This window comes from Bemisia tabaci, chromosome 5 (genome assembly GCF_918797505.1).
Source record: "Bemisia tabaci chromosome 5, PGI_BMITA_v3".
Lineage (NCBI taxonomy): Eukaryota > Metazoa > Arthropoda > Insecta > Hemiptera > Aleyrodidae > Bemisia > Bemisia tabaci.
Window position 1 is genome coordinate 40,491,175 of NC_092797.1, and position 15,957 is coordinate 40,507,131.

The 15,957-nt window shown below is 36.8% G+C and overlaps 1 protein-coding gene across 2 annotated transcripts; it reads right to left on the bottom strand.

Annotated features, from left to right (window-relative positions):
- Nucleotides 1-136: 136 nt before the first annotated feature.
- tos (Exonuclease tos) lies at nucleotides 137-15,765 on the bottom strand. 2 transcript variants are annotated; one of them, XM_019056862.2, is made up of 10 exons: nucleotides 15,291-15,765; nucleotides 14,506-14,625; nucleotides 11,541-11,802; nucleotides 10,580-10,795; nucleotides 9,255-9,533; nucleotides 7,295-7,493; nucleotides 5,835-6,078; nucleotides 4,059-5,001; nucleotides 2,675-2,865; nucleotides 137-2,014 (listed from the first exon to the last, which is right to left on the bottom strand). In XM_019056862.2, the coding sequence occupies exons 1-10, from the start codon at nucleotides 15,449-15,451 to the stop codon at nucleotides 1,993-1,995; spliced, it is 2,637 nt and encodes an 878-aa protein (XP_018912407.2). In that variant the 5' UTR covers nucleotides 15,452-15,765; the 3' UTR covers nucleotides 137-1,992. The 2 variants fall into 2 exon arrangements, with proteins under 2 accessions (XP_018912407.2, XP_018912406.2); XM_019056861.2 differs by having other exon boundaries at nucleotides 7,295-7,499; nucleotides 15,291-15,764.
- Between the last annotated feature and the right edge of the window lie 192 nt (nucleotides 15,766-15,957).

Below are 15,957 nucleotides of genomic sequence, written 5' to 3' on the forward strand. Positions count from 1 at the left end.
AAAAGTCGACCCTGAATAGTTCATACATATACTTTAATTTTTAACCGGTTTTCGATTTACTTGGCTAAAAACATCCATTGAAAGGTCATGTCGATCAAACTTGCAATCAGTGTCAATGCAACAACAACAAAAGAAATAGACAAATTAACTTTTTTATTGTATTATAATAAACCATAATATTATAAAATGATTTCAAAGTGTTGAGATATAAATAACGGGAAGACCCTTACTAGCTAGACTCAATCTAAGTTCATCTGTCCCTCAAGAATCAAAGAGAGCAGTCTTTCATTATTAAAATTTTGGCTAAAATGATAACTAAGCTGCGTTGCTAAAGTCTCCGGAGTTACCCGAAGACGTAAACAACCGTTGTTCTGACTCCAGAGGAATTACCCGGAGACTTGCTACGTCATGCTACGTCAGTCTCCAAACTGCTCTCCAGCTCTCCGACCTCTCGAGGTCGGAGAGCTGGAGACCAATACGTAGACTGACGTAAGAATATAGGCGTTCAGCATTCTCGCGCCTTTTTTTCTGCTTATGTAGTGAGTTAAAGAATTTTTAAATATTCAAAGATGAAAATGTTTGTGGATTTCATTTTTAACTTTGCGATGAGAATAACTACGGAGCTTCCACTAGAAGGGTTTGAACGAATGAATGCTCGTAAGTTATGATTTAATTCATTTCCTTAAATTATCGATAGCGAAAACGAAATGAATAAAGAAACTTAACTTAAAATTGAAGTGTAAACTAAACAGAATCTGGCGGACCCAACAACGCGGAGAGACTGAAGAGATGACGTCAACCCTCCCGGTAATTCTCTGAGACTCTCCGCTCCCAATCCTCCGGAGAGCCCTCCGGAGAGTTTAGCAACGCAGCTCTAGGCACTTGCGATGTGACCATTTAGCCAGAGCATTTATTGGGGAAGGAGTAATAAAAAATAATCTTGTACATTTTGGCACTTACAATTGATGTTAGAGATGGCAAGGAAAACAAAAATACTTTGTTTCAATTAATCCAAAACCTTAACAAAAGCAAATTGGGATAAAGACGATTATCAATGCATTAATCTCTCTAAAGTGTGATTGTATCTGCACCAAAAAAAAATACCGAGCTAAGTCCATGTAAATCACGATGTTTAAAGACGAACTCAGAGGGGTGGATTTGTAAAATTTAAGATACTACATACAGCACTTTCAATTAAGAGGTATTGCATGAACAATGAGCAAGTCAGGTTTATCAAAAATTATTTTCTGATCTTCAAAAACATTATGATGAGATGGACTGAAAGAATTTCAAATTTTCATTTTCATAGCTAAGATTGAAGATTGTTCACACTAAGAATGCTAAATTAATAATTTCAGATATTGTAGAGTTACTAGATGCTGAAATTATAGAGAGGCATAAAAACCGTAAATCCTCCTGTTCAATGAAACATCACAGCCATTGTCCTTTCTAGGAGTTAATCATTTTAATATCACACGAAGTAGGACTATTGAAAATTCAATATAAGAAAATTAAGAAGTCGCACGGCTAAGAGCTCTAATTGATAGTTTCAATGATGTTCACACAAGATATCTGGGAGTTGAAAAACACATTCTAACGCAGACTATTTATGGTAGTAAGTAAAAATAAGCCTGTGAGACTGACTACAAGTACATACTATTTTAATTAAGGCCACACTTTTTTTTTACGGTTATTAGCGGTGAAGTAAAGAGAAGTGAAGAACTTCTGCTTTGCACCACAACCTGAGATTGGCAGTGTGATAAAAAATACCAAGGAACAGATAAAATATCTCATTTTTCAAAGATGCAAATCTTCTGCTAACGCGTCATGTATGCAACAATTTTGCAAAGCCTTAATCAATATCGATATAAAATACCAATAAGTCTTAAAAAACTTAAACCTATTTTTAATAACAGTAAACAAATAGAGGAATATCACAAAAGATAAAAGCATCCAAAGGTGAATTAGAATGATAGGAATGGAAGAAAATATTCAGTTCAGTTTTGGCTTGGGCCTGAAACAAAAAAAGTCATGAAAATTAGTTAAAACTTTCAACTTTAGTTCACTATTAGTTTCAACTTTGAAGCGTCCGAGAACTTAAAAATTCTTCAGTTGTATTTCAGTTCTAAATCTTAAATTGTGTAAGCGTCAGTAAACTTCTAGCAATCCCTAAACGCTAAATTACTAACAAACCTATTTAACCTTCCTTCAGCTAGATTTAATCTCAAACTGTTGGCTTTAAACACAACAAACCAGAGGTATAAAAAATAGTCCTACAAAACGAAAATTGAAAGAAAATCCAAAAACCTAAGAATGAGTTGCAAAGAAACTTTCAGCGAGGGTATTGTCACCTAGGTGGATCATTTTTCTGGACCAAATTTACAGGATTAAAATTTGTTTATGTAATTGAAATGCCAGGCATTTTGAAAAAAAATCTCATACTAAAGCACAGTAGTTGCAGTAAGAAAGCATGAATCATCAACTGTCAATATTTTCCCACTTGAAACTAAGGTAAGGAGTGAAGTAAAGTGCTCATTGCTAATCCCTTGATAATCGATTCTTCTCCATAAATTTTAATGGCAGATCAGTTGATCGATCGCCAAGATTGTCACACCATTGAAAGAGAGGAATTTATAAGAGAATAGATTCTTATGTGAAACATTGAAGTACTTACTTAAAGAGAAAACTTTTTAGTGAACTTTGTTTCAAGTCGGTAGTTGGTGACTTTTTGCTGAGTCCAACTCTACGGCAAGCGGACGGAGTTAAAGATTTTCGAGTAGAAGTTGGGGTTGCTTGCTTTAAGGAGAATGTTCCTTTCTTTGACTTAACTTCCATGCTAGGGCTACAAAAACCTTCATCAGACTCCTAAGAAGAGACATTAGAAATTAGATGCAATGTAACAAGCTGCACTGAAACAGCTTTTAAAAAATTATCCAAGAACATATTTTAAACTCTATTATGACTATGATTATGTTTCATATTTTAAAGAGATGTTCATGGCAGTCACTGATATTATGGGCTACATTTATAGAAAAACTTCGTAACTACCATAAAAAAGCCTTTCAGTATATAGGAAGAGGTGTATAATAGGACCATAAGCACGCCAATTCGATTTTTCCTTGCTTATAGAGATTAAAAAGATATTCCTGAGGCAAATCAAAGGTTTTAATAATTAATTTCAAATCTAAAACCTTTTGAATGAAAACCTTAAAGTAAATTACATAATTATGAGATTTCGAAGAGTCTACCTACCAATTATCTTCTAAAACTGAAACAAGTACACATCTCCACTTGAAGGTATAGCAAATTTTTTTAACTTCTTTCTGACAGATTACGGACCGAATTGGATTTGATTTCTTCTTCGATATTTTAAGCATTTTAATGATGGACTGAATACAATTTCATGTTATAATATGGCCCACGTTTGGCAGAAAAAAACCAAGCCACATCAGATATTGCTAAATTGAACTGGGCAATTTAATTTTTTACAGGAGAATGTTTGTGCGGATTCCTTGGAAAATTTTGAGGGGTTTGCCTCATACTAGGCAGAAAATTCACTGAAATTTGCTCAAAAATCCGCACAACCGTTTTCATGAAAAAATAAAATTGCCCACTTAAATTTGGTAATAGCTGATGTGACTTGGTTCTTTTCTGCTTAACGGGGTCCGTATGTCCAAGATACAAAGGATCCTGACAAATCAAAATAGTATAAACTGTATAAACTAATTGATGGAATTAGAATGTCTCATTCCTCGTTTGTCATTACCTGTCCTACTACGTCTTGCTTCACGCACATCAGAGGATTCAAGCACTCTATGCAGCAGATATTTATGAAGGTAAGACAGGGAGAGGAGATTCAGCAGGTGCCTTGCTCTGAGTGGAAAAAGGCTAAAGTGCTCTTGGTGTGATGATAGGTTGACTTTGTGAGCCAATGAATATCAATGATTGGACCACTACCAAGAGTCCCTGTTGTGAAAATAATTCTGATTTGCCAGGGTTCTACCTTAGACAGGCTACAGTAGGGTGCACATCATGACTTGAGATTGATAATGAATTACCTGGGAGAGAGTTGGACGCAAAAAAGAGTGTTCCTTGATAGGGAATGTATCCACTTCTTCATTTTGACTCTTTTCCGAAAGACTGGTATCATTGCTATCTATTTTAACAGGAGTATCCTTACACACTTCTTCGGGCTGGGTTTTTGAGGGAGAAGTAGTTGAGCAGTTCTGAGCAGGACTTTTGAATTCTTGACTAGATGCTGGTGATTTTTGATAGCGAATTGTTGAGGATCTATATTTATCAAATTTTTTGGCCCAATTAAAGTTTCCTGCGGATCCACCATTAGAATTTGTATTATTAAGTTGACTGGAGGTCGTAGATAGTTCTTCGAGAATGGTGGAAGATGAACTGAATGGCTTACTTTCGACGTCTTGTCTAGCAAGTTTTTTGTTTGATGAATTTTCATGCGAAACACCTCTGGTTCCTCTATTACTAATATCAATTTCAGTGTTGAAGCTTTTGTTTTTTTCACATGAAGAATCTATTTTGGAACTATCAAGGATTTCTAAAGTTCTACTTTTGGACTCAGAGTTAGAGCTTCTATTTTTGGCACAAATCATATCACGTTTGGTTTCTTCAACCGCTTCCTGAGTCTTTTCGTCGATAGTATCTAATAGGCTTTCATTCTCATCTTTCTGCCCTCTACATTTCTTACTAAAAGGATTCATACTTGGCTTGGCAGATTTACTGGTAATGAGTTCAGGACTTGGAGGTGGCGAAAGATCAGATAATTTCATTTTTTCAGGGGAGGTTGGAGGAGAAGTATTTTTAATATCTACAAGAGGTTTGCGATGGTATGAACTCAAAAGCTCTGCTGCCTGACATGTCCTGTCTAATTCTGCGAGATCTTCTATTGGTTCATCCAAAAAGTCTTGTGATGACTCAATTTCTTGGGAATTTTGCTTGATTTCAGGTTCAGGTTCAGGTGAGTTGCAAAAGTAACTGTAAAAAAAGAGAAGAGAACCATAAGATGAGGTCAGAAGTATTTCACATAAAAATCAGCTATTCTTAAATCTGAAATTCTAATACAACAACGTCTCCTAACCTCAAGAAGAAAATACTCCTTTTGCATAAATCCCTTTAGTGAATTTACTTTGCCTTAAATAAAAATAAAAAATAACATAGCATCAAAAACAAAGATTAAAAAAAGAAAAATCCGGTACAGGTTGTAAAACTTTCACAAAATCAAACTCACCCTTGAGTGATGTTATTTTTCATGTTTTGATCAAACTTAAAGTTTTTAGGTTTTGAATAATACGAAAACAATGGTTTTTTCAAAAATACAAATTTGTTCTCTGCAAGGAGAGGAGTGCACAATGACGTTCACCGGATTTCTGACTGCTAAAATGTTACTTTCAGATAATGCAGATTGCATTGTTTATAACATTTTTATGAGCTCCTTTTCTGTTTCATTGTAAACATATTTCAAATCCCTTCTGATGGTGCATCGACTTTGCACAGCTTTTCACGATTCCAAATACTAAACCTCTCGAACCACAAAAACTGAAATTTCTATCCTTCCAAAATGATATTTATGATAAACTCACTCTGATTTTTATTGCATTAATCATATTCTTAGCTCTTCATTTTTGTAAACTTGCTTTTTTAGAAAAAAGAAATAGAAATTGTCGACTAGAATTATTATTAAACATGCATCTGAAAACACAGAGTGGAAGAGTGGCAGAGCGGTAATTTTCCTAACAAGTTTCCTTACTTTCAACCTAAATGAGTTTTCCTTTTTCCAAAAGACCGTATTTTTAAATGCAATTACTTACCCACTAACTAAAATGATGTTGTCATCAAGGACTGTCCGTTTGTGCTTGCTTGTTGATTTAGACTGTTTTACAGGGGAAACCTCGGATTTAGAAAAGGGAACGCGGACCGGAGTTTTGGGTTTAATTGGAGAGTCATCTTCTTCTATTGGCTCATCTAGACCATGATCTTCCATACGTAACCTTTTCGCTGGTTGTTCATAAGACCCGTACATTTCAATAAACTGTTTCTTTTCATCTTCAAAATCTGTAAATGGCAGTGTAAAAATTATTAAAATGATGTATTAACATTGTGTTGTGTCTTATGAAGAATTTTCTACTTCCATTTTAAAAACAGAATCTTTCATTAACTGATTTTCTAAAATTTTTTTGGGTGGGCACTTCACACAACTCATTACATCATTTTGTGATAGAAAATTGTTGTAGCCTCTGAGAATGTTTCAGCACAATAAATGGAAAATCGTTTTTGCTTCATCGCGATCCCATTAGATTATACTTGTGCTGAAAATCTGCTGGACGTGCAATCTAAAAATGAAAGTATGTGCTCTGAAATTGGCTGCTTTAAAGAGTATTAGAAAACAAGAAATTTTCAGGGAGGATATGAAATTTCTGAATGATTGGGAAGATGCAGGCCATTGTCACACAACGCCGGAAGGGAAATGTACAATAATTTTTTCATCCGGTCTATTCCAATCGCTGCTACAGGATGAAAATGCTCTATGTGCATAGACTCATCCATATAGCTCCACGTAGTAATAATCCGTTGGTGAAACTGCAAATTTCAGATACTACATAAAAATTACCCTACATTTGTTACTCAAGTTATCCTGGTACCAGAAGTGGTCCCAGGAAGTGGGGGCGAGTGAGGGCACTGTCAGGAAAGTTCTCGGTAAGGAACCACACCATGCCACTTTTGATCAATTGCATTGCCATTCACTTTATTTTCAACTTATTCTCACCCGACAATTCAGCTTGCGCAGAATATTGAGTTATCACAGATCAGCCAGAATCAGCTGTTTTGGCCTTCGTTTGTATACAGATAGATATTACAGAAATAATGCAAATAAAAATATTTGAAGACTGTCTGAATTAGAGATTTTAGGCACAGGCAGGACACATGGTCCTTTTAAAAACAAACTTTTTAACAACATATTAAAAACAAAGGAGTTGAGATTTCTTTCTCCTCAAGAATCGATATCTTGTGAAAAAACAATTTCTCAGTCGAATCTCGTTATGACGTTTTCAAAGTAACGTTTTCCTTGAAACAAAGTTCATTTTTTCAAGTCTCTGTTGGCCATTTCTCATTTAGGTGTTGCTCAAAAACCATTTTTTGGAAACAACTCCCCCCCCCCCCCTCCAAAGACATTCTAACGAGATACGACTGTAGTTCTGCACCAGAGCATTGAACATGCGAAAACTTTGGTGCAATGTTACTTTTTAACATTAATACACATAATGCTTACCTTCGCTGACTCTCTTTTTCGTTGGAGTTTGTGCTTTTTGAACAACCTGCTTCCCAAGAGTGGAGGGAATGACAAAAGCAGACCCAGCTTTTTTCTTCTTTTCAATTTCTTCTCTTTTTTTCTTTAAGGCTTCGAGAAAATCTGGCGACCAAATACTTTTATGGGGAGCTTTTCCATTCCAACTTTTGCTCCTTTTAAGCTGTTTCTAAACAAAAAAAAGATTTCATAAAGAAAGAGAAAAAAAGAGAAAAAAAAGGTTAAGTTTTGGTTTGTAACATGAAAAAGAAATACATACATTTTCACAAAAAATAATAAAATTTGTGGATTGTCCTGTTAAAATTACTAATTTTCATACTTTGATCCTGAGAAAATTGGACTAACAAGGGGAGCTTCCCAAGTGTAACCGGAATTTCGAGTTGAAATTTCGCATGAAGATACTAGAGATGATTTTAGGATGCCGTATTTTTTCGTTTTTCGAATGGGGTCGGGAAAGCCCTCAAAAAAGGGCTAAAGATGCGGAAAAAACGCGTGCGCTAGCGGCACAAGGTAAACCTAGGAGATAGAGGCACTCCGTTCTTATCAGTACCGCATGGCCAAACGGTAGCGCGCTCGCCTCGCATGCGTGAGGTTCTTGGATCGGATCCTGCTTACAGCTCGAATTTTATTTTACTTTATGCTTGTTTATTTTTCACTTACTTTATTTTGCACCATTCGCTCCGCAAACCGACTTACGAGGTAGAACACGTAGTGACTGAAGATTTTTTACATATGCTGATAAAAACTCGAAGTTTCTCTTGGATTGAAACGTTATATTAATTGAAAAAAACAAAACGCTCTAAAACTCACCAAATTTCGTTGCCAAGCTGAATTTCCGGAGTATCAGTCGAATCTGCATCTGTATCTGACTGGTACTCCGAAAATTCAGCTTGGCAACGAAATTTGGTGAGTTTTAGAGTGTTTTGTTTATTCAATTATAAATAACGTTTCAATCCAAGAGAAACTTCGAGTTTTTATCAGCATATGTAAATAATCTTCAGTCACTACTGTTCTACCTCGTAAGTCGGTTTGCGGAGCGAATGGTGCAAAATAAAGTAAGTGAAAAATAAACAAGCATAAAGTAAAATAAAATTACGAGCTGTAAGCAGGATCCGATCCAAGAACCTCACGCATGCGAGGCGAGCGCGCTACCGTTTGGCCATGCGGTACTGATAAAACGGAGTGCCTCTATCTCCTAGGTTTACCTTGTGCCCTAGCGCACGCGTTTTTTCCGCATCTTTAGCCCTTTTTTGAGGGCTTCCCGACATTCAAAAAAACGAAAAAATACGGCATCCCTAAAATCATCTCTAGTATCTTCATGCGAAATTTCAACTCGAAATTCCGGTTACACTTGGAAGCTTTGTAAGTAAACTCATCTCAACCTTATGGAATTTTATACATCATAAAACTTTTATTAATTGGCGACTGCTTGCGAAACAATTTTAGATCCACTATTCTGATACTCAAAACTTTATGGTGATATTGAGGACTCTTTAGCAATAAAAAATAGGGGGTGAGCTGATAAAATTTTTAGATGCCAACTATTTTAAGCGGTCTTTATCACTTTTTTTTTCCATGATTGTCAGGACAGACTACTGATAAATGATGACTAGAAGCTTGAATCGTCTTCAGTCCTTTCAAAAAATATTCCCAGCAGCTTGACTGTTGAAACTTTATCTGACTTCGTTGGCAAGATAAGAAATCTGACAAAGCAAGAGTCTGTGCAGTGTAATATATCAATTTTAGATGTATTGTCGTGCAGACATAAAATTGCAACTATCAGGCTGCAGAGGGACAGTTTAATTAAGTATAGATTTAAATTAGAACTCCAGAAAATGCACACATTTACTACACTAATCCTGATTTGAAAGAAGGGCATGGGGTAAAATCGGCTAGCAACATGCGAAAATTAAAATATGTGCACCTCTTTTGCATTAGGATGCCAGTCGTCCATTTTTTTCAATGAAAAAGGATTCAAATTTCCTAGGGCTAATTGTTCAGCTTGATCGTCAGGCCGTAAAACCCACAGGTCTGAGAGCGACACATCTTCTGGAGGATCAGTGAGAGGCACAATTTTGCGTTTGAAAGGATCAAAAACTGGTTGGTGTTTAAACACCAAGTCTGCTTCCACAAATTTATCCCGATACTCAGGCGTAACACTGAGCTGAGACATGTTTAAATGAGTCGGCAGTCTTGTCAAAGCCTGTGAAGAAGAAAAATAAAAAAACACTTAATTGAGGGCAAAAAAGTAGTGACCTTCTACATTAAGAAATTTCTTTGTCTGTAGCCTACTGGTTTTAATTTTCAAGAGACCCTTCATTCATTTCATTTCGTACTCTTCGTTTCTTCGGAAAATTGTGAACAGTAATTTTTAATGGTATTGTGGAAATACAAAGATTGCTGACATACGTAGTTGGGGACGACATTTAAATTAGATTGGGGGAGAAGGAGAGACAAATCTAAACGTTAGCCGAAATTTAAAAATTAGAAAAGAAGTTTAATTCAATTCCAGAAAAGTATGAACGAGGGAAAACCATTCATTTTCCCATTTATCATTAGATCAAATTTTAGCTGAGAAAATGGCTTTCGAAGCCCCAGAAAATCCAACTTCATCTCGAACAGAAAATATTAAGTCAATAGATTTCATAGCGCCACATGAAAAATTGACTGGCATGTACCTTTGCACCTACTTTTGTTCATTTACTTTTCAGTCACAATTGTAATGTGAAAACATGCATCTCGACTTTGCTTGTGATATTATCACTGTGTGATAAAAACATTTTTGCTATTCCAATGAAATGAAATCAATCTCCTGATGATAATCATACTGCAGGCATTTTACATCAGACTCATGGTGGTTGAAATCATGAGTTCTCACTCTGTATGATGTTTTAAGCTTTGGGCCAATGAAAATCGTTCTAATTGTTCCTAAAACTTTGAGTCTCTTTCTTCCCAGCTATTTTAAGCTTTGAAGTGTGTTTCTTTTTAAGATTTGCCCCAGAAACACCTACTTCCAAGGTAATTCCTGGATCATGCAAAGGCCGTGTTGGCCTAAATAACCCTACAAAAATTTTACAGGGTAATTGCCATATTGCCCTCCGTAAATGAAATCCAAGTGCAAAGTTGAAAATAAATGCCACAAAGCAGCTGAAAAAAAGTAAACAATCAGGGCTGAATTAAGAGGAAGCGAGCCAAAATTTAGAGAATCTTAAAAATTGTTATTTTTTTCAGGGTGGGTAATTATTATACCTTGTGTATGTCAGGTTCTATAGATCGTGTGATGAAACGACAAGCTTTAGCCAATCCAATGCCAGGCAATGAGGGTAAATAATCACAGCCGGAAAGTATGCACATATGACGGAACTTTTCTAGAGAGAATGCACTTTCCCTTATTCCCATTGCAAGGTGAAGTTTTTTTTGATCCACCAACAAACCATTGCCATTTACGTCCATTTTAAACAAAACCTGCAAAAAAATACAATTTAATAGATGAATGAACCTAAGATGACTTAAAGCATGAGCTCAATACTTGTGAATGCATTTTGTACAACTCGGTACCTCTTTGAAAAATAGCTTTAAGATTTTCGTATTGGTCTTTTCAGGGGTGCAAAAAATGTCACATCTCTTAATCCATCTTAAATTAGAGGGGAAACTTGCACCAAGGGGCAATATTTGATAAAGATGACTTGAATCTCCCTTCTGATTACCTTCAAAAATGACAAATTGGAATTTAATATGTATTGACAATTTAAAATTTTACCACACCAAACAAAAAAAAATCGAATCACAAGAAATGGTTGGTATTTTAGATCTTTTTGCACCACTAAGTCTTCTCAATTTTTTGTTCTTAAATCCATGTAGATTAGCTTCATTGGTGCCAGTTACAGAGGCAACACAAGGACTGTAAAATAGTTGGACATTCTTTCATACCTGAATGAAATTTTTTTTTTCCGAACAGTTGTGTGGAAATGTGGAAGTTTAAAGATTATAAAAATTTAAAGAATATTACAAATTTGGATTAAAACTCGAATATTTGAACATTTTCTCGTCAACTTAGTTAGTTGGTTGCATCGCAGAGACGTTTATTTGAAACATTGCTCATGTGCAAAGGGTACTGATATCTTCAACCAAATTTTGGAGTGTTTCTTGCAAATCAAAAAGGGAGACATAGAGAGGATTTTTTGATACTTGAGAGAGGAATTGCACTAACTTTTTTACAGCCAAAAAGCAAAAGATCTGAGTCTTCTGTTATCACAATGTCTGCAATATCGTTCAGACTAAAGTATGCAAGTTGAGCATCTGCTTCAAAAGGTGCCACAATGCAATCGACGTTTCGCGAGCGACACTCTTGAATGAGATTTAAAGCCATTTCATGGGTAACATCCACACATCGCCGCAAGAATGTTTTAGCTTCATTTGGTCGGTCCAAGCGTAAGAGTTCAGCAGCTTTCCTCCGGTTCACTTCTCGAGACCTAGAGGAGAAAAATTATAAAATCACTGTTAGATGGACCTGATTCTTCAAAAACAATTTAAAATTTGAAATAGATTCAAATGCAAAATGACATAGGATATCATGGAACAAGTCTAGATACTATTTAAAACAAAAAAAAAAAAAAACCTATTGAAAGGTATTTCGCATTTCATTGAGTAAAATAAAAACAAAACAAATTATGTAAGTATTTGAATAATTATTCTGAGGTGAAAAGGAAATGCTAATTGTAACTTTAACTGCATACTGTAAAAGCTTAGATGTGAGGTCGTAAGGAACATTGCATAAATAATATAAAAATTTAGCAGGTTCCAAATTTCTCAGTATCATAGGCGTAGCAAGGCCATTTTGCTGGGGGGGGCCTGGCCCCCCACCACCGGGGGGTCTGGGGGGTATGGAATACCCCCCAGGTCAGCGGGGGGTCCGGGGGGCCTCCCCCGGAAAATTTTTGAAATTTTAACTCTATTTGAGCGCATCTCGAGGCACTTGTGGCGTTAATCTTCCTTCAATTTCTGCATAAAATTCACCCAGTTTTATGCATTTTAAGGTTAAAATACTTTGAAATTGTTGCATTCAACAGGTTATTCCATTTATTTTCTCACTTTTAACCACTCATTTGTGTGAAAATTGCGAAATAAATGTTTAGTGAATGCCAGAATCATTGTTCTGTATTAGGAAAAGCCCATGCAAAGTAAAATATAATATAATGAGCAAGACGTAACTATGAACGAATGAGCATTTGTCATGTACCAAAAAATAAAGATATGAATTATGAATTAGAAAAAAATCGATTGCTTCCAGATTTTTTAGAGCAATTCAACTGAATAATGAACAGAGAAGAAAAACTAACCGTTCGAGCGCGAGATTTTAAGTAAAAACTATGTGCATTAAGAGTGATAAATTTCATTGATACATACATAAAGTCGCGATTATAGCGCCGCCTCGCGCTCTGCGACGCCCAATCGCCATTGCCCCCTATCCTCCCAGAGATCATCAGGCAATTGGCACCTTCTGATCTCCTCCTCCACCCCTTGTCGCCAACCTTTCACAGGACGTCCACGCCGTCGCCTTCCGGGAGGAACCCAATCAAAGACCTGCTTGGGCAACCGATCATCTGCCATCCTTCGCACATGTCCATACCAGACCAACTGCTTGGACCTGATATCGTGCACGATGTCCTTTTCCACACCCATTATCTCGCGTACCCTTTCATTGCGGATACGCTCTCTTCTCGATATCCCAGCAGACCTTCGCCAAAAGTCCATCTCGGTTGCCCTAAGCATGTCTTCAGTTCTTTTCTTAAGTTGCCAGACCTCACTCCCGTAAGTTACGATACTCTTCACGATGACGTTGTAAATTTTCCTTTTGGTCTCCTTGGAGATACTCTGGTCCCAGAGAACCCCATTTAGCATCGTGATAGCTTTCCTGCCTTGCACATTCCGATCTTTAATGGCCCGATCCAAATTTCCGTCCTTAGTTAACCAAACTCCGAGATATTTATACTCTTCACAGTCCAGGATCTTCCGGCCATCCTCCAGTTCAATGCTTTGCTGATCACCACCGATAACCAACTTCTCCGTCTTAACCACATTTACTTCCATTCCCACTTTCGGTATACTTCCACTAGCTTCCGCGTCATGTAATTCGCATCTTCTTCGTCCTGAGCTATTACCACCTGATCATCAGCAAAGCACAGAGTATAAAGGGTGCCATCTTCACGTAGCGGGACGCCCATTCCCGAACAGCATCTTTTCCATTCCTTTAAAACTTCTTCCAGGTACACTTTAAATAAGGTTGGCGACAAACAACACCCTTGTTTCAGTCCTTTAGTAATTAAAAACCCCAACGATAACTCCCCATGCGATTTAACCCTAGAGAAAGCCCCACCATAAAATTCAAAACCATAAATACCATAAATTTCATTGATTCATAATTTTATTTTACACTCTGATTTTTCCTCGTTAATTAGAGGTAATTGTGTTGCGCTCTGCGGGAAACTTTGGGAAACATTTTACATAGCTTTCTCCTTCAATTCGGAAGATAGGCATCCTCTCACGGGCCACGGCGACAGAGACTTACCGTTAAAGATGGTGTTTTTGCACCATCCAGAATTTCTGGGGGGGGCCAGATGATACTATTTCCAATTTTGGGGGGGGGCCAGGCCCCCCCTGGCCCCCCCCTTCCTACGCCACTGCTCAGTATTCTCTGCATAGTCATTCCATTAAAAAAAGTTGGACAGTATTTTCTAAGGAAGCTAATTGAAAATAAATTGAAACTTAGAAACACTGTGACATGTGTTTTTACTATTCAACCAATGCTTTGTGACTTCACTGGCACTGGCTTACCATATAATACATGTATCAGGAATTTTGTTTAGCATATTTCTGAGGCTCAGGGGGGCTAGAATTTATAAAGTTTCCACAGTTTTGTGCACTCGCTTGCAAGCTTTCCATATTTTACTCATAGGCTGTCTACAAGATTTCCCTCCAATTTTAAAAAAAAGAGGATCTTTGTCTTCTTGCTTCCTTTGATTTTAGACTTTTAACCCTTCAACATTATCCTCCTTCCCATATTTATAAGAGCCTTTCAACATTTTTTGGTCGATGTAGATGAGTGCGTAGTCGAGCATTTTTTGCACCCCTGCTAAAGCTATGGTTAAGACAATTCAGGAAGAGAAATAACTTACTCTCTCCGTTTCTTTTCAGTGTCAGCTTTGGCATTTAGATGACCTCCATCAAAAACAAGAATTGGCTTAATGTTATGATGCAGTAGCATATTCACATACTTCATACAGTAATACACATACCTGAAAAAAGGGAACGGAAAATATTGGGTGCAATTCATGAAAATGGGCTGTGTGCAACAATCTGACATTATCAGAAATATACTTTCAAGAGAAAGGAAGTCAAAAATTAGAATAAATATAATGATAGGTAACATGGTTTACACAGCCTCAAAAATAAAAAAAATCAGGCACTTTTAGAGCACTCAGCGATGTACTACTCCTTGTTAACTTTCGAGACAAAGAAAGACACAACCCAGCAAGCCTGCTAAGGATTAGTTAGGCTTGAAGATTCATATCATTTCAAAAGTTCAGTAGCTCAGCTTTTGAACAGCATACATTACAGCAGTATCAGCAACAGCATAGGTGAAGCCAAACACCACAAAAGGGTAGACAAATGGATGGTAACACAAGGAAACATCTTGGTCGGCGAGTTGATGTGTGGAGGGTGACTTTGGACCAGCTTGTCTCTTTCAATTGTCATATAAGCAACTAGATCAGGCTTCTATAAGCACTGATGAGCCGGTATTTCCGATAGTTCTATTTTTCTCAAGCCTGTTCAGAGTCAACAAAGAATCAGGAGTTGAGAGGTATAGAGGGCACAAAATGAATGCTTATCCTGTAAGTTGCTTAATCTGCAAATGACTTTGGTCTTGATGAGAGTATAAAATTTCCAGTGCCATACTTACTGATCAGTATGATCTCCTCTGGCAAGTTTTTCAGCACAGGCAAATGCTCCTTTATGCAGCCAACAGTAAGCATCCACTGCGACAGTACAACCAGAAAACTGAGAAATATTGACAGGTTGAGAGGCTTTCTCGAGGAACGGTATCAATCCTGTAATGCCCATGATAATGCAACTGATTTGGTGAGACGGTCCTTACGAAAGATCTTCAAGTCATGAAGCAGTGTTTTCAGACGAAAGTTGAATCGGTTTCAGTTCTTTTGCATGAAAACTCCAGGTATTGATTAAGAATCATTGAAAACTGTGATGAGCCCAACACATAATAATTAAACTTGAGAGATGTTGACCAAAATTACTACGCTAATGACACCAAAACATGGTCAGAAAACTGCTGAAAATACCTGTAGAACTAGAACTAGAACATGTACATCGCCATCGCTACATTGCTCAAAACTTACATAAACAAATGTAAAAGAGGTTAGGTGATTGTATTTTGGCGCGAAAGTTTGAGCTTTAGGATTGTCAGTTCACAGAGGAACAGAAGAACAGGAACAGGAACGCAATTTTATGGAACTGAAAGCGAACCATAAGTGGGTCAATGAATTTTATCCAATCAGATTCCTAATCTCAACAAGTTTTGTTGTAGCCTATCCTCTCATTGGTCAAAAACA

Bases quoted from the DNA above. Each gene is read 5' to 3' on its own strand.
- tos (XM_019056861.2), bottom strand. From the start codon at position 15,451: ATGGGCATTACAGGATTGATACCGTTCCTCGAGAAAGCCTCTCAACCT. The intron at 7,500-9,254 runs GTGCACATATTT...TTTTTTGTTTAG, and splicing joins GGCATCCTAATGCAAAAGAG to AAACAGCTTAAAAGGAGCAA. The intron at 2,866-4,058 runs GTAATTCATTAT...GTCTCTTCTTAG, and splicing joins TGCGTCCAACTCTCTCCCAG to GAGTCTGATGAAGGTTTTTG.